The sequence below is a fragment of the Astyanax mexicanus genome, chromosome 24, assembly GCF_023375975.1.
Source record: "Astyanax mexicanus isolate ESR-SI-001 chromosome 24, AstMex3_surface, whole genome shotgun sequence".
NCBI lineage: Eukaryota > Metazoa > Chordata > Actinopteri > Characiformes > Acestrorhamphidae > Astyanax > Astyanax mexicanus.
Genome location: NC_064431.1, coordinates 7,119,287 through 7,144,364, shown reverse-complemented (window position 1 = coordinate 7,144,364; position 25,078 = coordinate 7,119,287). Strand labels below are relative to the sequence as shown.

Here is a 25,078-nt window from a genome sequence, read left to right as displayed (position 1 = left end):
TGAAATAAAAAAAAACACTGAATGAGAAGGTGTGTGCAAACTTTTGACTGGTACTATATTTGTTTCTGTGCTCAACAAACATCGAGTGTGTTAAAAAAAAAAAAAATTGACCATTTTCACAGCAGGTACAAGTACAACAAATCCAGTATTTTTTTATCATATGTGCTACAGATATCTGTCTATGTTGACTTTGTGGCAGAAAATGGCAAAAATATGTTAAATCTGACATTTGTGATACCAAATTAGGCCTATTTCATATGTGGTATTGAAATGCGATGCATATTGGATACACAGCAATGTGTCTCAACAGGTAGATCCTAATGGATATGAGAAGAAGGGAAAATATATAACAGTCTGTAAGGGAGGGTTCCAGTGGTGAGATAACAATTGATCTAAAATGCGTTTTTTAAAAGATTCCTAAAAATTGTCTGTACACGGCCACAGATAGTTATGACTTCGGTGTCAAAAGAAAATAAAAAACTTTAAAATCAGAGTTTAAAGAAACTAAGTACACAAACCATAAAAGTGGATGTGGCTTAAAATCAAGCCCTTTTTACAGCAAGCATGAATGCTTTCTCTAATAAACCCAGCTGTCAGCCACCATAACTCCTTGATAGCTGCTGTGATGCTGCTGAAGCCGAAACCAAAACCTAATGTCGGGCATTGACTCTTTGGTGCATGTACATTCTGTCAACTTAGGAGCCTGAACTGTTCAAATAAGGTTATATGGATATGTTATAGTTCAGATTAAAAAGGTAGTGTAAACAGCCTAAGAACAGATTTGGTCAGAAAACCAGAAAAACACCTGCCTTTGAGAAGCTTAACTTTTGTTTCACATCTAAAAGTTGTTTCTATCCATCATTTCACTGTGACATGACAACAAGAATGTTGTGATGATGTTTTGTATATCCCATAAACCTATTCTACATTGTGTAAAAAGAGATGTAATGTGTCCCCTTTAACTTTAAAAGTGTTAAAAACTTAAAATGATAAAGGATAGACTCACTTAATGCTGAAATCTTTAATATTTTTTTTAGTTGTTGAATCTTCTCTTTCTGTTAAATATATGTTTCTTTTGTTTTTCTGACACTAAAATAATGAATAACTTGTACTTAATGACTGCTTTGAGCGGTCTTCTATGTTTGGAAAGAATGTTATGTACATACAGTACATCATTTGTTTCATCTTATGTATTTGATTCATTTCTGACTCTCTGACCTCTCGCTATGTTCTTGTACTTTAATATTTTTCGCAGATGTTTGTTTAACTAATCAAGATGTATTGAATCAAGATGTATGTAATACATATGCCGTTTTGAATACAAATACACGCTCAGCACAGGAAGTAAAGAAATGTCAGAGTGAGGTGGAAGTGTCTGGGAATATATTTTCATTGTGATTTAAAGTGGAGAAATAAAGGTCAACATGTAGGGCAGGTAGAACAGTGTGCATTTTAATCAGCAACAGATGGGAGTCGAATGAGTTAAGTAACACTGTAAAAGCACAGATCCATGTTGGTCCAATTATCAGCGAAGACACTTTTTAAAAGACATTCATTTGTAACTGATTATGATTCAACAGCAGCTGTTAAATAAAGCAGGTGACAGCTAAGAGAGACAGCGATGAGTGATGAGTAAATGTGTTTTCAGTATCGTTGCCAGAAGGTGCTTGTCTGCTGAATCTTTACATTCCTGCCATCCTTAATGTTCCCATGATTGATCCCTGTGGGACGCCAGTGTCTGTGGGAATGCAGTTGTACACACTTATTTCCTGTTTCTGAGGTTGAGTAAGTCTTAATCACACACTGGTGCTTAATGCATTCCTGTGTGGCTACTGCTGTACACCACATCCACTCAGGTGCGGTGTGTGGGTGAAGCACCTTAAGGTGTTCGGAGTGCCGTGAATCATTCTGCAGGTGCATTTGTGAGTGAGTGATAGCGTGAGGACTTTCAGAGAGTCATTTTAGTGCACTTTTTTTACGAGGAACGACAACAGTACAGTCAAAGGCACGTTAGCGAAGCAAGACTTTTCATGGGTATTGGCATCTGTGGGTGGTTTTACTCAACAAGCGCAATGACTAGTTTTCCCTCATCATCACTGCTGCTGGAGCTTTCCTCTTCTTCCAAGTAGCTGCCACCCGAATGGCACTGTGGTGCATTAGGCTCTGTAGGAGCATGGTCATGTGCGGGGGATGCATATGTTGGATTAGAGAGCATGGTGTTACTGTTGTTGGATTGATTGGGACATGTGGTATGGATTTTGTCTGTTGGGATGATGTTTACTGTTTGATTGGCTTCGGCGTCACAAGGCGATAATGTTGGAACAGTCTGTGGTTCATTTCTTTTGTTTTCTTCTGAAAATGACATATGCTCTTGTAAGGCCCTTGTGTGATTCGCGTGTAGAGTTGCAGTAGCGTTGGTTTTTATCTGTGTCTCTTTCTGGACTTCTTTCTGAATGGCATTTACCAAGAGAGGGTGAGCCAAGAGGTGTCCACATGTTGGTGGTAGATGTCTCTCATCGCTTGGAGCGCTGTGCCCTGTGGATAATAACGTAAACCTCTCCTGACATGGAAGTGGAGCTCTTCCTGTCTTGTTTGCCTCACTCTGGCCAATTAGTTGTGGAGTTTTTGAACAGGCGCTCTGTTTAACATGTTGTGAGTTGTCAAGAAGAGAGTACGCCCTTTGACCAACATGTGTGGAGTCCTGTGAAAGGCTAGTTGCTCCAGAGAGAGCTGGTGTAGCGCTGCCTGAAACGCTAGGCGTGACAAGCTCCGCCACTGATGATGTACTGATGTGACAGGCATTAGTCACAGGCTGGGAGACGTGTGACTGTGGGTCCGTTGCTGTCTGGTAGTCGTCGTGAGTTTCTGTATCCCCCTGGTTGGAATAAAGATATGGTATGTAGTTACCAATTGAGGAATGTCCCCATGAAATTGATTTTTCATAAATAAATAAATAAGTAAGGCTCAGTAAGTGTTAAAGCAGCACTAGGTAGGAATTTTCTTGATTTTTGATCTTTTTAAAGAAGTAAAATTACAGCTTGAAACTCACTGCAGCTCTGCATTGAGGTGTAATAGGAGGAATAGCGGTGCTCTCATGTCTGTGCCGGAGCTCCTCTGAGCTCAAACCAGACTCTGTACGTTTTCCGAGGCGGCCGCGACCAACGCTCGCGAGAACTGCGACCTGCTTTCCGACCTTTAGTTCTAACAGTTCTACAAGGACTACTGGTTCATTCTTTACAAACTAACATACAGACACTCTGGCAGAAGCTGGAAAGAGACCGAATATGTCTGTGAAAGCCAGAAAACGAGAAAGAGAAACTAATCCGCCTGAAACATTTATTACACTCTACAACTGTAGGGGGAGCCCACGAGCACAAAATCTCAATCCTACCTAGTGGAGCTTTAAGACTGAAGGCAGATCTGGTAATGCCGACTGTACACCTAACGATTTTAAGCAGTTTCACTGTTGCAGACAAATTTTAGAGTCAGGATAAAACCATGACAGTCTTGCTAGAGTTGTGCTAAATAAAAGAGTTCAGATAAAATTAACCGTGTTTAATATTATCATAAATCGTGAGACTTGGCTCAAGCAAATAGTGACATGAACAATGTCAACCAATAGGAGATATTTTACGTGACTGTCAACAAACCATTTGAAAAAGAACACATTTGCAGTTAATATGCTTTATATGGTTCTCACTTTAATATGTACAGTATTTAAACACAGGAAGCACTTTAAAGTCATTATATTTAAAGTTATTTTATTTTGCACAATTATTTATTTGTGCAGTGTTATATTTGATACAAACAAGTTAAATAAATACACATTTTGCAAGAAAAACTACATCTAAAAACTAAATCTAAAACAAAGACAAATGTTTAGTAGTGAAACTGTGATTTTTTGCTTTAAGATAAAAGATGACTAACTGCCAGTGCTAATTTTGACAGGTGATTTTGATTTAGTTTTAATCTTAGTCTTTTGAATAAAATCAATAATAGTTTTAGTTCACATTTTATTTATTTAGTTATTAGTTAGTTGTAGCCTAAATTAGCTTTAGTTAACAAAAACTAAAAACAGACTATGATTAGGAGAGGCGCTGCTGGTGTTGGGCAATGCTAGTGATAGGAAGAGTGCAGCTAAATGGGTAGGATAATTGGCATAGGTAAATTTCGGATTAAAAAAAACAATCAAATGAATTTTTAGCCAAACTAAAGTATGTATTACATATTTTTGTGGTTTTATTATTTTTGATTAGTGTTATTATGTTGAGATTATGTATTTTTTTCTTTTGTGTTTTTGTCAGGAATGCAGAGATGTAAAGTGTTGGTTCTCTGTGTGTTTAAAAATGTGTTCATGCTGGGGTTTATGCTAAATTGCACGTAAAGTAGAAAGGTTTTTTATGCATCTTCTCTAAAACTGACCAGACATACTCAAGACCTTCTCAGTCCATATGATGGATAGTACGTGTATGTGAAATTTAAGATGAAATAACAGAATTCACTGAGGTCATTACGAAACAATGCATTTACATATCGTCGCTGTCCAATGAAAAACACTTATCTCCAAAACAGCAACTTTACAGGAGAGAGAAAAAACCTTGTAAACTTTCAATGGAAGTCAAGGTAAAAAGAGTTTATTTCAGGTCATTTTAAAGTGTTTCTATTGGTCTGTTTATCAAGAAATTTTGGCACAGTGTAAGGGACAGTTTATTTGTTTAAATTATGTAGTAAACTAAAAATTGACAAAAATGGAGATAAGTGTTTTTCATAGGACAGCGATGATATGCACATCTATACAGCTTCCTGCGGTTTAGCTGCCAAATTACACTGACATTACGGGTGTTTGAGACAGAACTGCCTTTTAAATGAGGCACAAAACAGAGTAGACACTTAGAGATGTGGTCATTTTTAATGTTTTTGTAAACTTAAAGAACTTAAGAATAAAGAGAGCTTAAACCATAATCATGCACAACCCCAAATCAGAAAAGGCTTTGTCAGTATGAAAAAAAAATGTTTTGTACATTTACTATCATTGCAGATAGTATAAACCCAATATATATTGTACGTATTGTCTTTTTAATTGTTAATGTGCATTTATTTTTTGTATTTATTCTAAATAAATACTAAAGGCATCCAGACTATGAAGGAACACACAATGAATCATGTAGTAACTTTAAAGCGTTAAACAAACCAAAATACAAGCCACCAGCATTCGAGTGGTTCTTATCTGGGGAGCTGTTAACTTGCGGTTTCTGAGGCTGGTAACTCTGATGAACTTATCCTGTTCAACAGAGATAAATCTTGCTCTTCCTTTCCCAGGTTGGTCCTGATGAGAGCCAGTTTCATCTTAACATTTTTGATGGTCTTTCTGACTGCACTTAAGCTTACTTTCAAAGTTTTTTAAATGTTTCAGATTGACTGAGCTTCATTCCTTAAAGTAATTTATTTCTTTACTTAGTTGAGTATTTCTTATAATTATATGGATTAGAACATTATTCAAATAGAGCTATAAACTGTATGCCTGTAACTCTACCTCTTCACTACTTTACAACTGATGCTCTCAAACACTTTATTAAGAGGCAAGAAATTCAAGTAATTAACTCTTGATAAGTTCAGCACAGCTGTTAACTGAAAGCCTGAATTCCAGGTGACTCTACCTCATAAAGCTGACTGAGAAAATCCAGCCAAGATGTATAAAGCTGTCATCTAAGCAAGAGGTGTTCCTTTGAAGAATTTAAAATAAAAAATATATATTTTATTTGTTTAACACCTTTTGTTTACTAAATAGTTCTGTATGTTTTTCTTAATTGTAAAAATAATGACAAACCATTGAATTTAAAGTGTGTCCAGACTTTTGACCAAAAAATGTCCCAGCACCTCTAAAAGTGAAAGTAAAGGTTGTGCTTAGAGTAAGTGGGTCTATGATAAGCTAAAATACATATTTAAACCATAGACAGTTAGAATAACATTAAACAGATTTTAAAAATGAGGACTGGGTTTGTTGTAAGGCTGCAACTAACGATTAATTTGATAATCAATCTCTGTTTATTATTTTTTTAGATTAATCAATAATTAATCAGATTTAAAAGGAAATATATTTATTAATATTATTTATTTAAAATGTATTTAATATATGTGCCTGTGGTCATGATCTGTCCAAATGGACAATGTGTGGTGAATTATGAAACCGAAAATAAGACAACACATACTGCTGTACACAAAAAAAAAAACATTAATTAAAACCTAAAACAAAAGCCAAAAAGTATTGTGGGAGTTTTAAGAAGGAACAGGAACGTGGTGGATTAACATAGTTTAAAATCGTTTATTAACCAATAAACGAACTTGACCAGCATGGGCGTAGCTAGTCCTTTTTTTTAGAGGGGCTCAAGCACTCCTTAACTTGTCCCAGCACCTCTCATAGTGAAAGTAAAGATTGTTTGTCTCTGAAAAGCTGAAAAAAATATTAGAACTTTAGAAAGATAGTATATCCTTAAACAGGTTTTTAAAAACAAGGTCTGGGTTTTATGTAGGGCTGCAACTAACGATTAATTTGATGATTAATTAATTAATTTTTCTGAATAATCTATAATTAATCAGATTAAAAAGGAAATATATTTATTAAAATAATGTATTTAAAATATATTTAATAGATGTCACCAGATATTGTTTATATATAAATTATATAAAAGATTTTAGAGAATTAATGTTGTAATTGTATAAGGAACACACAACTTACCATTATTAAAAATATTTGTATTTATATAAAGAATTAGCTTGGGATTAACATTATTTTTATTATTATCATGATTTAATAACACAAAAAACGTGTATGTAATGTAAATATACACTTAGGTCTGACTCTTAAAACACACAACATATTTTAATACATTTTAATAATATATTTTTTTGTTTATCTAATCGATTAGTTGTTGCAACCCTGGTTCATTAAGTGCTCAGCACCCGTAAATCTCTGATCCTATAATTCCCCATTTTGACCAGACAAAATATAAATATCTCAGGTTTATACTGCCATAAGATAAAAGTCACAGTCACTGTAAAAAGCACTATTTTTATTAGCATTTTTTGTTCTATTCCCATTTTTCTGATCTTGGGGTTGTAGGATTTGGGGCCTTTTAAGTGAACAAATGCAAACACTGTTTGTTGTATTTTCTAGTGTAAGGACACGATAGTGCTTTCCATGTTTCCAATTTAAAAAGTGTATATAAACATAAAAATTTGTGAAATTTTATATAAAACATTGAAAGACACTAAAAAAATAAATGCAAAACAACTTTTATCGCAGCTTCATAGTTCTTCACCCTCCAGTGACCTCCTCTCTCTTTTGACTCACCTCTCTTTCTTTCTCTTTGGCATGATCCTCCAGTTCCAAGCATTTGTTGCCCACCCTCACCCCATCTCCTCCTTCACCTTCAGGTTGCTGGGGGACGCACCCCTGGCTCCCTGTCCCAGCTTCCCTCTGGAGCTCTGAGCTTTGGAGGGAACCGCCCACCCGAGGCCCTGAGGGGGAGAACAATAAATGAATACCAGTTGTTTTGGAGGGGTGAAAAGCCTTCCCCTGCTTGCAGTTCTGTAGCTGAAGCTGGGTCTCAGCTTGTCCCACAGGTTCCTCAGGCTGTTTGATTGTATGCGAGACTTACAGATCAAATTCCAAGAATTGTACTTTTTTCACCTGGCTAGAGCTGGGACATGTAGAGGTGTAATTAGCTTGCTGATTAAGACGAGGTGTTTTTTCACACGTCCTGCATGCCTCGGAGCGAAGACACGAGTGCACATGTAGGGCATATGACCTACATGTAAAAAACAATTCATGGGGTTGGTGAATATAACACAAGTCAATTGTGTTGTGTAACGTTTACGCACAATAATTGAGTGGTAAATGAATGAGGAATTTAGATTCCACATTAACTAATTTTCAGCAGAAACCTTAGGGGAAGCCATTAAATATAAGTGTAGATAAAGATCTAACTGTTTTGGAGCATATGGTTTATTGTGAAAATAAAAGGCAAAATGTAGATGACAGCTTGACAATGTATACCTATACACGTATTAACATGTGGAACATTATATTACGATATAGCAGATACAGAAATAATTGTCTTAATGAAAAACTATTGGTCCTCCAGATCCTCCAGGGCGTGTTTGGGTTGGCTGAACTTTTGAGCCTGCCTCTGTGCAGCGCTGCTCTAAGAGGAGGCTGTGTTCGGATTTCAGATCATATGTCAGTCGTCTGGAATGGAGACAGGCGTAAAATCCCCCTAACCCCTGGGTCTGTGCTCCACAGGGTCTTTGGGGGACCATCTTCCCGGGGCCTCCTCTGAAACTATTGGATCAATCAAAGCCACCTAAGACAGGATAGTGAAGTGCGATGTAGCCGCTGCAGAGGTAAAGTCCCTGGAGGAAACTAAACTGCAGAGGTCACCCCTCGCACCAAAGGCCTTCTCAGATGCTCACGTTCAGATCCTTTGGCACGGGGTGAAGAATGCTTTTACTAAGCAGGCTTATCAAGAAAGAGAGTCATTTTGTTTATGTTGAGCCCTTCTGATCGACTTCTGACCTCTCCCATATTTGTTGCTGTGACTAATTCTTGTGGCCTGTGACCTATTGAAAGGGAATCTCTTTGGATAGCCACTGGCCACAATCAACACTATCAGGACTTTAAAGGGTTAAATGTTTTTCTTTTAAACAAGGTGCTGATGTTCAGTGACTTTGAATGATCAGGAGAAGTCCAGGTCAGTGCAAGGACACAGCAGAAGAAACTCTAAATCTAAAACTTTAAATCTTTCCTTAAAATTCTACAAACTCATATACACTTTCTGTCAAAAGTTTTAGAACACCCCTATTGCTACTGTTTAGTTGTCCAGTAATCTTCTTTTCACTGCTGAAACTGAGAATGAATTCAAAGCTAAGATAAAAGTGTTGTTGCCATGTGGGTCAGCCAGACGTCTTCCTGTACCAGTTTTCTCCAGTTTCCAGGAGTCTTTTAAAGGTGTAGACTTCATCTGTAATTTCTCTAAAGAAAAGATTTCTGTGTCTTTTTCTAGTTATTATGATGAAAGTGTTAATGTGCTTTGTGTAACGTTTCTACAGACAAGACTTGTAAATCTGTAATATACATTTTTTCTAGTTTTTTTTTTACAATATACTTTTTTATAAAATTATTTCTTTTTTTCGTTTTAGTTCATTTGTTTTCCTTAAAGGCCCTGATGGTGTACTGCAGAATATTGTACACTGGATATTGTACCATTTCCGGTTATTGATTGGATCTGAAAAGCTTAAATAGCAAAAATAATATAAATAAACTGTCTAGTTGTAACATTGCTCGTGATGTTGTGTCGATAATGAAATAGTTAATAAACGAACAGTCTTTTTCAAAAAGTCAAACTTGGCAGATACTTCAGGGTGAAGGAGAGTATCAGATATTATTGAAATCGACAGACGAATAATAAAGGTTGGGAAAGAATGTTTGAATTGTACCAGAAACTCTGACACATTTACAGTGACCAGTCAGCGTGATAGAAAGTGGTCGCCCGGACAAATTATGCAGCTCAGCATTCTTGGACTTATTCTTTTAAAACATTAAAACTGTGAGGTTTCATAACTAGTTCCATGATCATTTTCCCTCTTTGGCGCTAACACCAGAAAGTGTACAAATCCTTCGTTTGTTGACTTTGATTTGTTACCCCAGTGAAAATGCTAATGAAGTCATACAAAATGAGTGTGGCGTGCCTAATCTCGCTGAGGTTTCTGAAAGGTTCGGCAGACGTTGCCAATGTTTATGCAACTGCACAGTGTAATCCAGCATGAATCTTTTTGGAGTAATATATTTGAGCAATAGGCTGATGAAAGTGTGAAGTGTCAACAGTCTTGTTGTCAGAAAGCCTATAAGCTTTAGAACAGACCAAGAATGCAGTGAAGCAGTGAAACGTAAAACTACAGGGAAAATAACACTGTTATGCAATAAATATAATAAATACATCACATTATTTACAAGTTATTGTCAACTTTGTTGATTGTCTGCAGATGCATCTGTTTTTTTTTTCTTTCTTCTTTTTTTAAATCTGGGATCTCTGTCTGGTTCTGTGTTACACTCAGGTCATTATTGAAAAAGTTTACAGAGCTAACTTTTATTGGTTGTCTCCACCTTGTGGCGATATGTAGTTATGTTTAGATTACATTTAGTGATGAAAATCAGCTTAGAGCCATGCTAGAATTTTTACATCTTGCTTGTCAGCAAATTTAACACTACACTCTCAACAGAAAAGATTTTATATAAATAAAAATATGCACTATCAAACAAAAGTTTGGATAAACCTTAAATTAAGTGTTTTTTTCATTACTTTAAAATGTTCTGCGTTGCAGAATGAATACTAAAGTCATCCAAACTTTGAAGGAAAAAACATTTTAAACAAACCAAAAAACATTATATTTTAGATTCTTCAAAGTAGCACCTCTCACTTAGATTAGACAGTTTTGCACATCTTGGCCTGATTTTCTCAGTCAGCTTTATGAGGTAGAGTCACCTGGAATTCAGGCTTTCAGTTAACAGCTGTGCTCAACTTTAAGGGTTAATTACTTGAATTTCTTGTCTCTTAATGTGTTTGAGAGCATCAGTTGTAAAGTTGTGAAGAGGTAGAGTTGATATACAGTGAATAACTCTATATGAGCTTATTGTAGTAGAGTTACCAGTACCTTAATGCTTCACGAAGTATTTTGTTTGTGTAACACTTTTAAGTTATTACATGATTCTGCATGTATTCCTTCATAATCTGGATGACTTCAGTATTCATTTACAATGTAGAAAAAACAAAAAATAAAAACAGTGAATGATAAATTGTGTCCAAACCTTTGGCTAAAACTGTAATAAATAATATAATAAAGTGTAATAATGTTTTTTCATATTTCATATTTTTCATATTATTATCCCTATGTTTTAGCGCAGAAAAACGGGCCAAGGAGTCTAAAAGTTGCCGTAATTAAGGAGTTTAATATTAAGAGACATCCTGAAATTAAACATTAATTTGAAAAATCTTAGTTTACGCAACACTGTCAAAGATAGATAAAGATATTAAGTCAAGTAAAATGGTGTGTAAATAAAGTAATCAGGAAAAAGTATTATTTAAAGTGGTATATTTAATTATTTGTTTTATTACAGAGTCTGTGGCCCGTGACTTCAAATATATTTCTCCTTCTGGCCCCCAACAAAAAAAGTTTGGACACCCCTGATCTAAATAATTGTTTTCGCACAAACAAATTTACAAAAGAAGAAAAAATCAGGTGAAACAGGTCTTAGAATATGAACTGCGTGTACAAAAATAGTATAGTATGGAATCTATAATTTTTTATAACTTTAGATTTGTTAATGATTATGTTTTGTGTGCTTAAAGTGATAGACCCTGTACATAAGCTCACACTTCACTTCTTCACTCTCATAACTAGTTTTAAATTTTAAAATAAAATAATCAAAGCATATATAAAGTTTTTTTGTATTAGAATTCATACCTGAATAATTAACCTAGGTTTAATTACATCACCTCACCCTCCTGTTTTCCTGTTTATCAATAATTTAAAGATTTCAAAAGCTGGCAAGGTCCAAATATGTGCCCGAGTAGGTGGTATATGGAAGTTGTGGTTTGTTAATGGATGGAACATGTTTTAAAAAAGAAAGTTTAAGGACCAGACAGAGAATGTTATGAGAAGGATTAGCAATGTGTTAAAAAGGTTTCAAGACGGTTAGCATGTAACCTGTAAGCATGTAAACTGTAAGTGTGAGATTATTTTAGAACATTTCTCACATAATGTTCCCAGCTAGACAAATTCTAACATTGGTTAAACATTAAAGGTCCCAAAACTAAAAATTAAAACAGTGACACAAGTGACACTGCAGCAATGTTTAAAATCGTTAAATAAAAATGTTCTAAAATCATCCAGAAATCTGACAGATCCAACAAAAGAATGTTAATTGTAACATTCAGAAACCGTTCTACTAACCAAAAAGTGTTAGCTGGATGGAATCAGATTTGTTGGTGGTTGTTTAGATCTAACTATGTACAGTATTAAAATGCCAGACTGTACGTTTTTGTGAGAATGTGTAATTGCACAGAGCATACTAAACACTATAAATTTAGTGATTTTAGAGTGGATTCTGTTGAGCTCTTTTTTAGGTTTACTGAGTTTTCAGTTATCTCCATAATCAGTTATCTTTCACAATATCTTCAGATATCTTCATATTCACTGTAGCTCTTGTATCAGCACCATTAGCAGCACTTTATTTGCTCAGGTAACCAGCAAAAGCTGTTATAGGCAGAAAAATGTCCGAGGACCTGCCAGACTACTGTTTTTTGAATAAATATATATGTGTTTTTGCAAGAATGTTAGCAGAAGCACATTAATGCCATTTTTATTATGATATTTTGTTCAGTCCCCAGTCTGGAACATTATTTTTTTAGATTAAATGAAAAATCTTAAGGACTGCTGCATCCTTGTATGTGGACATCTGCTTCTCTTCACCTTGATACTTTATTCAACACTTGATTGAAAACAAAGTGGTGGAAAACTCGCTTAAAAGTTTCTATCTAACTCATCTAATTTTATGTTTGGAACTAGTTAATTTACTTACTGTAGAAATCTACAGTTTAGTTTTGGGACTAATTGGGTTATTCTTATCTTTACAAGGATCATTTTCAAATGTTAAAATGAACTACTGGTATGTCAGGAATTTGGCAGGAGTAGATGGATGGATGGATGGATGGATACTTTATTTATCCCAAAGGAATTTTTTTAAGTATCTTATTTAAGTATCTCCTTTGACTGGCTAACACCACTGCAATGCTCCCTTCAAGGCTTTGCAGTGGCGAGGCCATGAATTCTAATTTATGGTCGAGGTCAGTCCGGGGGCTTTTCCTGATTCACTCGTTTGTCTTTATTTTTTCTTTTATTGGCTAATGTAGGAAGTGCGGGTAGAAGAAAAGTTCAACATGCAGCATGCATATGCAACTCGGAGTGTCCCACTGTATTTTAAAAAGAGCAAGTACTAAATGCGAAATAATACTTTTAACTAACATTGTGTATGTGTTGGACAAAGGGATTCTGTAGTAGCTTACCTATGAATGAATCCCGATTGATCGACTCCATACCACAAGGGGCCTCTCCACATTCAGTGCTTTCCTCTTGAAAACTCTCGGACATTGGCTTATCTGACTTCAAAAAGGCACTTGTCACATGCACAGTCCTGGCTGTCAGTGCTTTATCTTCCTCCTCACTGTTACTCAAAGTGACTTCTGCTTTCAAGGAGGAGCAGTGCTGCTGGGATAAATGGACAGATGTTTGGCTTTGAGCATAAGCTTGGTTCCCCTGTGCTTCATGCTTCAGTTCGGAGCTGTCCATTTTGCCGACACCTCTCTGATTAAGAGGTTTGTATTGGCATACAGTGTGGGCTAATACACTTCCTGGACTCATTTGTCTCTCAGTTGCAGGAAAGGCACGTTCTATCCAGCACGATTTTGGCTGGTTGTTCTGAACTATAGAGAGCGGCACTTCTTGGTTTGATGCAGTCAATGAATTGGTTGCCGGATGGAGTAGAAGTGCCTCAGAGACTTGTGATGTTCCCATCTCTTGCTGTGCAGTGGTAGAGGTACCTGGTGTAAGATGAAGTGAATTGTGTTGTCCTGACGGTAATATTGTGGATGTCTGTGGAACTTCTGGAACGAAGGCAACTGTTTCTTTTAAAAATGTAGATCTTCTTTCTTTGGATGTTTCAGACTTGCCGAGTGAGGCCAAAAATGTGTCTGTTGCTCTTAGGTTGTCTTGACAACATCCCGCAAGCTTTGGGTCTTTTGGAGCAATGCTGTCCTCACATGCTGGAAAATTCAGTGATACACAACTCTGTTGCTGTAACAAATGTGGGCTGTCCATTGGAGCTAAAGCCAGAGCATGATGCTCTGTCTTTGAACCTGAACTTGAAATAACTCCTTTAGGGCAGGATTCTGTTAAATAAATATTTTGATGATGTAAATTACAAGGATTTGTGGTACTCTTCGCCTCGTTTGTATCTGCTAATCCAGCTGAGATTTGTGTTATGTCTGGAATTTCGCTGGGCTTATTCCCGTTTACATTCCCCTGCTCCAAACACAGCTTTGTTCCTGTATGACCAGGACATTGTTTGTGTATTCCCTGTGAAACACCTGTTGGAATTGTGTCTGGCGAAGAGGTTTCGGAATCCTTGTTGAGAAACGAATGACTCCCATCCAGTTTTGAAAGGGCTTGTTTTTCAATCTGGGGTTCTATCAGAGCTAGCTGCTCATCTGAAATGAGTTGCATGACTATCTGAAGGTCTGCTGTTCGCACATAAAATGTGTCCTGAGCCAAGGGCTGTGAGTCATTCACTAATAACATCTTGCCCTCAAACTGGGCTCCGGCTCCCTGGAAGCCAGTTTGGCTTATCTCCAGTGGGACACCATCCGTTGAGCTCTGACATGCTGGGGCATGTGTGTCCGGTGTAAGTCCTGGTTGTTGCCTTGAAAAAACTACAGATGTTGCAGGATTGTTGAGCACTTCAGACTGCATACTTGTGCCAGGGAGCTGTATAGGTTTTGTCGATGTAGGTGAGTGACTCAGCGATGATTCCTTGCTGTGCGTTGTGCCAACCACGACAGATTGATTTTGCCCCAAGGCTGTGAAAGTTTCAAAAGGCTGACTAAGAACTGATGGTGTTGAAGCTCCGAACTTGCTATGGACTGTGTATGTACTGCACTGATTTTGTATTGGCATTGTAGCAAGCTTGTCCTCTGGGATTAATGAGGCTAGCGTGGGTGTTGCTGAAATAACTGAAGTTGATGTGTAGGTTTTAGGCTGTTGATATGTTAGTGCCTCACTAGCATTAACTAGCCCTGCACATGCAACAGACGTCGTAGACTTTGTCATTGTTATGGATGGAATGGACTGATTCTGTGGTTCAGATGATGTACTTGTTCCAGGATCACGCTGCTGGGCAGATTGGAGAAGTGATGGTTGATCCAGACAGCAATGCTTACTAACACCAGGATCTGACACTCCATCTGTAGAAGATGGTATCTTCAGCTGGTATTTGGGAAGGAAACTTGTCTTGGCTTGAGAAACGGAGGAGATGGTAAAAGAGGCAGATGGGGACCCAGATGTCCCACTCACGTTGGTCCCAAAAAGAGGAGAGCTGTGCCTCTTGAAAAGAAGTTGCGTCTGATTCGAAGTAGATGCTGAAGGAATGCTGAAGCTGCCTTGCCTGTGAAGATTTAATCTGTTGCCCCTGTCCAGTGCACTTTGCATGCTTGACGTTTGAAATATTTCACCACATACTGATTGTAATGATTGACTGATTACATCCCGTAGGTTGGCGTTTGCCTCTGGGTTTCTTGATGTTAAGAGAGATTTCTGGCTCATTGGGGTATCAGAATTTTCCAATGTGACAGAAAGATCATCATCTGTTTTTTGTTTTTTCCTCTCTGAAGGAATAGGACTTGTTTCTTCTGTGCCTGACTTGAAACTTGTCTCAGTGGTTCTCAAGTCAGACCTTTGATCGTCGGCCTTCTTAGTCAAACCCTGTGGCATTTGCACACTTGATTGTTTAGTCAAAGGACTTTGCAGGAGTACATAGGAGGAAACAACCTGATTGGATGTTGGTGCTGTGAACACATTAACAGCAGGGGGCAGAGATGTAGCAGAGCAGGAAATAGAACTAGAAATAGAAGACACAGATGATTTGTTATCTCTTTGTTGGCTTATTTGAACCCCCTGGTTTTCTGGTTGCTCCAGACTATGTGCAGTCTTTCTACCCTTTAAGAGACTGTCTTTCTCTGTGCTGTAGAGCTTCTTGAACGTCCCACCTCCTCCGTACATGTACCATTTATTGTATGCAAACTTCTGTGGCTTCTTCCGTCGGCATCTTTTAATTCCCGATTCTGTTGAAGTGTCACCACAGTCTCCGTCAGAGCTGAGGCTACTCTGACTGCCTTTTCCTGTAGATATTCCTTCTGCAATAGATAAGCAGTCCACCGCTACCTGGCGAACCAGTGAGCGATGGCCGTGTCCGTGTTGATCTACTGACTTGAAAGGGTGGATGTTGCCTGCACTACACCTCCTGCTCAGTGGCATACTGTCTCCTTGAAATGGGATGGTTGTCCTGTCACTGTTTTGTATGCCCACGCTAAACGGCAAAGAGCTACTCCGTGTCAGTGGTGCATGCTCCATGCTTGTGGAGTGCTGGGTAGGCACAGAGCTGTACATGACCCTCCCTCTTCGATCTGGTGTTTGCAAACTGGAGACTTGGTGCTTGTTGCTCCTCATATCAAAATGGAAAGAGTCTTTGTACGTGTAAGGCATGGGAAGGTCAATGCTGCCTTGTTTGGACAACACAGTCTTTCTTGGCCGCACATTCACCAGGTGTTTGTCATCCACAAGCACGCTGTTTTCAGATATCAACTTCAAAATATGTTCCTCCAGCTTTTGCTTCTCCTGTACAGAAACCTTTTGACTTTTGGCATCATCAGCAGTCACATCTGATGGTTTATTTGAGCTTTCAGATTCTTGAAGTTCCATGTTGGTTTCAGGCAAGGACTCCATGCTTTCATGTAAAACATCTCCAGGACTGGATGTCTGAAAGTGCTGATCACTGCTTTCGCTAAATCCTGAGTCTGTGCTATCATGGCTTTGAGACTTTCCTTGGGACAGCTTGGAGAAGAGGGCCTCTTGCCTTTGAAGAGGAGTGCGATTTGGAGTCAATGGAGCGCGTCCATCTCCAGCTGGGCCTTTTACATGTATGGAAGTGGCCTCGGTTTTAGCATCAGATGTTAATTGTATCCTCTGGTCCGCAGGGTTTAGGATTTCCTGTTGTCCGTGCACTGGTGATGCAATGAGTCCGACCACTGCCGCTTTATGTAAGGCCCACTCTGTGTCAGATGTTGTTTTTCCTTCTGTTGAAGTAACCTGAACAGAACTGTGAAAAGTGGTCGTTGTTGCAGCAGCAGGTGGAACACTGTCACTTTTGTTAATGTCGCTTGACACTTCACTTTGTAATTCCAGAGAGGGACTGGAACAAGCTTCTCTTGAGCTCTCTGTGCTCTCTTGGCTGCTGAAGGCACCTTTTCCGGATTCGCTGGACTGACGAGCATGGGCTTGGGTTCGCTTGTGCTTGTAGAGATTGCTCTGTGTCTTGAAGCGGATGCCACAGGTGGTGCAGGGATATGGCCTCTCCCCAGTGTGGCAGCGCAGGTGTTTCTCCAGGACGCTGGGCTTCAGGCAATCCCGTCCACAGTGCGGGCACACGTGCTTCCCTGCAGACTTGGGTCTGGGTGTGTTCACTGGAGTTTCAGGTCTTTGCGGTTGGACAGTCGCTCCGCTGGCTATGTGCAGCGTAAGAATGGGCAGAGCCTGGTTGGCGCACATCACCGGCAGAGGCAGAGGGATAACTGCTGCGTCCTGCATGGCTGTTGGCTGGCCCGGAGAGCATGCCGGCAGCCCGGGCATGGGTTGGATGTACATGGCTGTCAGTGGGGCCTGAATACGCATCTCTTTCTCCCTCTGCATGGAGACCGAATGCTGAGGCTCGGCAGCTCTCACAAAGCCTTGCTTGCCAGTTGCCATGGTAACAGTGCCCTCGTGATGTTCGGAGACCGAGCCTTCTAATTACCTGCAAAAAAGGAACACAGTTTGCATTAGGCCTCTGCTCTGACAGATCAAAGAGTCCCTCCCCCTGTATGAATAGGAATGCAAGTAATTTAATTTGACCAATGGAAAAAAGGAGTAATAGACTGTGTAATATATTATAGAGGATCAACTTCGCAACCATCTCTATTGATGCTCACTGTCTGTAGCCATTCTATAATTCTGTCAGGACTATTTGCAGCTAAAGTACTGTATTCTACAGTATTCTACTCTATCTCAGTAAATGCTATGTTCATGTACATTGTAAGATAACAGTGTTGAGTATATATGTATACAAACATATATGCATATATACAAATGGAGCACAATTGCATTCCACCAGGGATAAAACAGAACAATATAAACAACATAAGGTGCAAACATGCAAACAAATCATGCAAACATAAAACGAAAACACTACAATGCATACAGTACAGTACAGTACAGTGCATGTGTGTGCTAATAAGTTGCAGAGATATGTAACATGCTATTACATTCACTGTCCAAGCATAACATTATGACCACCTCCATTGTTTTTCACACCTATTCTCCATTTTTCTGCTTCACTGAGCATATAGATTGTAGTTCTGTATCTGTTTCTTTGCATACTTTATTATTATCCTCTTTTTACCCTGTTCTTCAATGGTCAATGGCCTGTGTAATTGTGTAATACCAGTTGTATTTATTGTATTTATTGTAGCTTTCCAGTTTCAAGTGCATGATTTGTTTGCAAGTCTGCACTTTATGCTTTTGTCTATATCGCACTGTTTGTTCTTGGGTATGTAAAGATCCGGACCTAAGCCCAGTTAATCACATTAGTTGTTTTTTAATTTATAGGTTTACAAATAAATAAAGGGGTTCAGGGTTTCAGAATTGATGATTGTTGCTGTTTTAATAAAAAATCATTGAATACGACTATGTAACAGAGGGAAACACAGCTTTTTAAAGAATATTAACGTGACAAATTTCAAATATATTAAACACAGTAATCACCAGCTTTTACTATGCACACTGAGTCCCAAAGATGTTTGCTAAGTGATTCTATCATTTAATAAAGTTTGCAAAACTGTATATGTACAATGTATCTTATGTAACAATGCCATTTATTACAATGTATTAGTATGCAAATTATAGTTTACTTTGACTTTTGCTCACTAAAACAAAGTACTGAAAGGAATATACAGTTAATGATTATTTGTCCAAATCAGACTACATGATTAATACACAATACACAGAACTGTGCACATTAAAAAAGTGCCACTTAAATTTAAATCCACGTGTAAATAGATTATAATGACCACTGCACTAGATTATTTAAACTTAATAGAGTAGTATTCTTCTTCCAGTGAGGAATGACGCTGCACTGTAACACACGAATGAACTAAACATGCAGAAAATGAGCGACTTTGCAAGCAACACTTTGTTCGTTCTGTATGTAATACGCTCGAGTCTTACTCAGATGGAATGACAATTCAAAAAGTTTGAAGCTTAACCCTTGTGTGGTGCTCGGGTCTGTGGGACCCGTTTTCATTTTTCATCAAATGATGACTCAAACTCATTATTCAAACTCAAATTAAACATTGCTTAATTTGTAAATTTGAAACTAAACAAATTTTCTACTCATATCTTGAGTTAAATTCATTTTCTTTTACATTTTATTAAAAAACTCATAAAAAAGAGTAGCACTTTTTAAAAGAAATGTAACATAAGAAAGGTAAAGGGCAAATATTAACCATGTAAGCTGTTTATATTGCTTGCAATTTAGGTGAAGCAAGCATGTGTAAAGCATTTTAATGTAGAATTGCTTAATTTTGCTGAAATAAATACAAGTAACAAAGTAAACGAGGAACAAAAATATGAACACCACACAAGAGTTAAACAAAGCTTATCAGTCATACAGAGTGTGATCTAGTAATGATAAATGTAGCTTGCCTGTTTAAATAAGTTAAGCAGAACCTAAGCAGAAGCTCAGAAACCTGTGAATGCTTTTGAGCTCAAAGTCAGCCAGGGGGCTAATGACCTAAAAGGCTAACCAGAATCTACCATTTGCAGTTAACACATCCTCGCTATTTGCATACTGCAGAAACATACAGAGATGTAATCAAAGACATTGTGGTATAGATATGACTCATCCTGAAGAGTACCGGGGCCCATTTAAACTGGAGCTAGCTCATTTACATGCCTGCGCTAGAGTGTGCAAGCTTTTTATAAAATGAGTTCAACGAAGTTCATGTACAGTTTTTTACCATGAGAGATGTATATCTGGACTCTGCTAATGTAAGATTGTAAATTAAATGACCAAACCAAACCCCCAACCCCCACCCCCCACGCTCACACACACAAACGCAACCCAATGTTTCCTACATTTATGTGGACTAACCCAAGATTTTTCATGTTTTTTTTTTTTTTTGGTAAACTTCTTTTTTTTTTTTGTTAAAATACACCAGTTTCTGCATTCCAGGCGTGCAGTAAATTCCAAAACAAGTTCAAACAGCAGCGAGGTAAAAAATAATAATGATCAATAATGATGTGATTTTAAACATGTGATTACAGTGTGATTATAATCACAATGAACAGTATTAAAGAGGAAAAATGAGCAGACCGAAGCTGTCATTCAGCAATAGCTGCTAGAACTTGTATCTAATAGCTGGACAAGATTAGCTTTTGTATGATTTACATACATGTTCATTAAGATCTTAAAGCAACATATACTTCAAGATGATATATTGTCTAGTGGCATCTATGCATATTTCAGCAAGACATGGCAAAATCACATGCTGCACACATTACAATGGCATGGTGGTAGAAAAAGAGTGTATGGGCACTGGACTGGCTTCCCTGCAGTTCTGACCTGTTCTCAAATGGGAATGTGTGGAAAATTGAGAAACAAAAAAAAGTAACAATGACAACACTGTAGTGTTGCACACCTTAGGATATGTTTAGAGGATTTTTTATGCTTTACATTCCTCAAATGCATAAAAAGATGTATAATATAAGAAATTAAATGAAGTCAACAGAACATTATATATCTTGGGTTCATACAGTCTGCACTGAAATAAAAGTCAGTATATATGCCTTTTTGCCTTTCTCACACGGTCACAATCTTTTCTGTTTTGGGGGTTGTAGTTAAATACTAAATTACTATATACTATGTAACTGAATAAACTGGATAGTAAATTATTATAAAAAAACAATTTATTTTAATACAAACAACAGGTTTAGGGAAAAATATGTTGTAAAATGATGTTCTACTACACTGCAAAAAAACTAAATATTAGCAAGTGAAATTTTCTAAATTTAAGGCAATAAATCTTATTTTCTTCTCTGATCAGACTTTTTGTCTTACTAAGCATTGTAAGTGTTAGATTATGTTTCTTATTTTATCTTAATCATTCTTACTTAGAATTTGTAACTAATTTAAGCACAAAAAATAAGCACAATTAAGCAGCATCTCATTATTCTGAATCCTGTGTCCAAAAACTTTTTTTTTTACTTTTTTTGCTTGATTTAGGTGTACCTTCACTCATTTTGAGACTTTGCCATTGCTTTTTGTAAGAAATCTTACTAAGAAATTTTTGCTTGCTCCATTGGCAGATTTTTTTGCTTAATATACATATATTTGTCTTAATTTGCATATATTTTGTCTAGTTTTTGCCAAAGATTTTTTTTTGCAGTGTATCAGTTTTTTAAACACTCACTGTGTGTGTATCATCACATCACTAACACAGAGTGAAACTGTTATTGTTGTGAACACACTAATGAGAGACTGACAGACTAAACGCTCATCAACAATCATTATAATTGATTTGGGCAGAGCCAAATAAGGTGAGAGATCTTGCAGTCAATCAATTTTGCAGAAAACACTGGCACAGATAATGCATTTCATCCAGTATATATATATTAATCAATTTATGGACTATACAAACCTGGAACACTGGACTGGAGTTTTGCTTCCTTAAGCCACACAAATATATTTATACTAAGTCCATTCATATAGGGAATTATCATTAAAATCAATTCTCAGACTGCATATTTGGCACAAAACTGAAAAATTGGACAATTATTTACATATTCTTTATTAAGGTGTATTCCTAGTTTGGTCCATATTTCTATCTACAGGACTCCAGAACATCTGGAATGATGGAGTGATTTTTTCCTCTCCTAAATAAAATATTTTGTTATAATCTATCCGGTCTAGTCCATCACATGCAGGTCCTTTTTGCCTTTCAGTTTCCACTGAGGTCCTGATAGAATTTTCATTAAGTCATTGTATTTGTTAAATCCAATGGTTGGCATGCACCTGAGAAGTATGCTTGCTATTTTACAAAATTATGTTGTGATGACTTCTCAATTAGTCTCATAAATTTTTTTATATACAATACATATACACAATAAAAAAACCTATGTATTTTATTTAAAGCCTATTACATTCTAAGGGTCAGTTTTCTAGACAAGAATTAAGCTTAGCTGTAGACTATTTCTCTTTCTTTTACCACGCACAACTATTTTATTATAAGTCCAAGACTAGACAAAAGGCAAAACTAACTGACACTGATGGCAGAAAGGTACATTGAGGTCTTACAGAAACATGTTGCCCTTATGACAACATCTTTTTCAGTGATACCCATGCTTTTTTAACAAGTCAGCTAGTTTTCCCCAAACCAAAGAACAATTCATAAGTATCCAACCCCTTACTATAGATCTATCTTAAATCATGAGGGTCAGTTTCATGGACAGGGAAAACAATCTCCATTCAAAATAATATTCCATATTCAAAGTGCAGTCCAACACTAAACTTAGTCCCTATCAGGAAACTGTAAACTGTCCCTTTGTGTCTACCTTTAAACCTCTACTCATTGTGAAGGACTTCCTATCTTCAGATCTTATCAACAGATTAGGAACAGTGTGACTAACTGAGAGCGTGAAGTGCACAAAGACAATTGCAGCTTACTCACCAGAAGCCCACCTGTTGAAGAAGATGCTTCAGCTGAAGTTCGCCTGCTTACATCCACGTGCTGAGGGAATCCACTGACTGGATGAGGAGCACAGTAAAAGCACTTTGGGACCATAACACCATAACAAGAGTGTGGCACTCTTTTCCGCCTGAGGCCCTGTTCCTCTTCTGGTTTTGTTTCAGCCGTTTGTGCAAGTGATGGAGGAAACACACAACGTCATTCATGCAAATGGGAGTGGATGACGGGGATAACACAAAGCCAAATGAAGAGAGAGAGAGAGAGAGAGAGAGAGAGAGAGAACAGAAGGGCTGCACAGTGACAAGACTTTAAAGCCAAGCTGCTCAGGCTAAAAAGATCATGCAAAGAGATGGAGGAGCGAAGCAGGACCAAACAGACTGACGAAGACTCATTGAGAGGCAGCAGATGGGCAGGGATCGGAGTGGACAGAGAGAATACAGAACCGAAAGTGACAACAGAATCTGTGTTATAAAGAGGAAGTGCGCTCACATGCAGACTTACCTCAAACTGAACATTTCACACATGCACACGCATACATGCGCGCATACATGCGCGCACACACACACACTCCACACATCCGTTGGCAGCCTGACTCTGCACTGTTAGTCAGTCAGTACCTGACTTCTGGCTCTGATTCTATCTTACTCTCTCAGTTACCCACACACCCACACACCACTACTCACACACACACATACAAAGAGAGAAGAAGTGTAGCCATGTGTGGGTGTAGAACATGCGCGGGTGTAATTCTTTCCATTTTTTTCTGCCTTTTTGTTTTTCTGCTTCAGTGTGTCAGAAACATAACAGTCCAACACTCAATCATACTTTAGTTTAGTTTGCAGTTATATTAGTAATCTTACGCAATGACAACAAAGCATCAAAAGAAAAAGAGGATGTAATTGCACATTTACAATAAATTATTTTAATACGGAACTTAATGATTAATGCCTTCAGCAGCCAGAGTCAGAGATAGCACAATCAGCTAAGCTGTCTCTGAGTGGGTACAACAAATGGTGGTCTCTCGCGTCATCATCATTCTTATTGTGACGCTGGTCATCACGAGCATCTCTTGGCTGATGCATCAAAGCTGGGGGTATGGTGCTTTCCTCTGAGTGTGTTATACTGCAATGAAGCAGGTCAGAAAGAGGTGGTGGCTAGCTTGGAAGATATTAAAGGAGGTGTAATGCCTAAAAGAGACCTTATAATTAAGGAGTGTGAATGGGATTTCTCATGATATATATGATGGCACCTGATGGATGTGGACAAAGTCCCGCCCTTGAACAAAAAGAGTTTGTGTGAAGAATGGAGAAGACTTATTGTGCTGGTAGCTGGGAAGCTCTTGCTGAGGAGCTCTGCACAGGTGCAGTAGCCTGAAATCAAAAAATGTTATTTGTGCATTTTTGAGCTAAGTTAAAGTTAAAGTTAAAAAGATTCCAGGTTGGGACAGGAAGCAATGTAAGTGATGAGTCCTCAATTGTGGGTTTGAGTAAGCTAAATTAGGGGGTTAAAAATAAAGCATTTATTTGGGTGTCAGTACTAAGTAAACGCCATTTTGAAAGTATCAAAGATTTTGATTACATTTGTTAGAACAGCAATGGGTCCTTTAGTTTTTGCTGGGAATTACTTGCAAAAGCTTTGTAGTTCTGTGAGATTCTGCAGCCGGTTTGCTGCACTGCTTGTTTGAGGTCGATCCACAGATTTTCTTTAATGTTAAACATTGCATGACTGTGAGGATTCAGTTTATACAGATTATACAAAAAACAAAACAAAACAAACCACCAACCAGAAAAAACACCCCACACTATCAACCCACCACCCATCCCCTATACCCAAATTATAACTTAAGCTGCCTTATGGTTTTAAAAAAAAAAAAAAAAAAAAAAAAAAAAAAAAAAATGCAGGTGTACAGATTTGGTTAACAATTCCACACACTAGGAATACAGATTGGATTTTGAGGACGAAATGTGGTGGTTGCTTTTAGAATTTGCTGCTTTTTAATTGAATATATTTGAAATGTTTCCTGTGACACTGGATGCAACAAATATCAAATAGCATTTTCACACCTGAAAGTACAGACCGGGGTATGCACCAAGTTTCGTGTCTTTGTAATTTTGTATTCTGTACATTTGGTCCTGTTAGTTTCAGTTTCACACTGCAGTTTAATGAGCGGACTAAAAAACTTTAATGCATCCTGTCGTCATCAGCAGCAGCTTTGTTTGTAGAATGTTAGTTATGAGATTTGCTGTTGCGTAAAATATTCTCCTCAGATTCCTTTAATTTCTGTTTATAAATAAGGATTATCCTACTGTTACAGTAAATGAATGAATTCTTAGTCTAAGTCAGGGGTGTCCAAACTTTTTTTGTTGGGGGCCAGTAGGAGAAATATATGTGCAGTCACGGGCTGCAGACTCACA

The 25,078-nt window shown here is 37.6% G+C and overlaps 1 protein-coding gene across 1 annotated transcript; it reads right to left on the bottom strand.

Annotated features, from left to right (window-relative positions):
- Positions 1-1,427: 1,427 nt before the first annotated feature.
- znf831 (zinc finger protein 831) lies at positions 1,428-23,298 on the bottom strand. Its single transcript, XM_022682327.2, has 4 exons — positions 22,647-23,298; positions 13,122-17,677; positions 7,352-7,518; positions 1,428-2,875 (listed from the first exon to the last, which is right to left on the bottom strand). The coding sequence occupies exons 2-4, from the start codon at positions 17,629-17,631 to the stop codon at positions 2,057-2,059; spliced, it is 5,496 nt and encodes a 1,831-aa protein (XP_022538048.2). The 5' UTR covers positions 17,632-17,677; positions 22,647-23,298; the 3' UTR covers positions 1,428-2,056.
- Between the last annotated feature and the right edge of the window lie 1,780 nt (positions 23,299-25,078).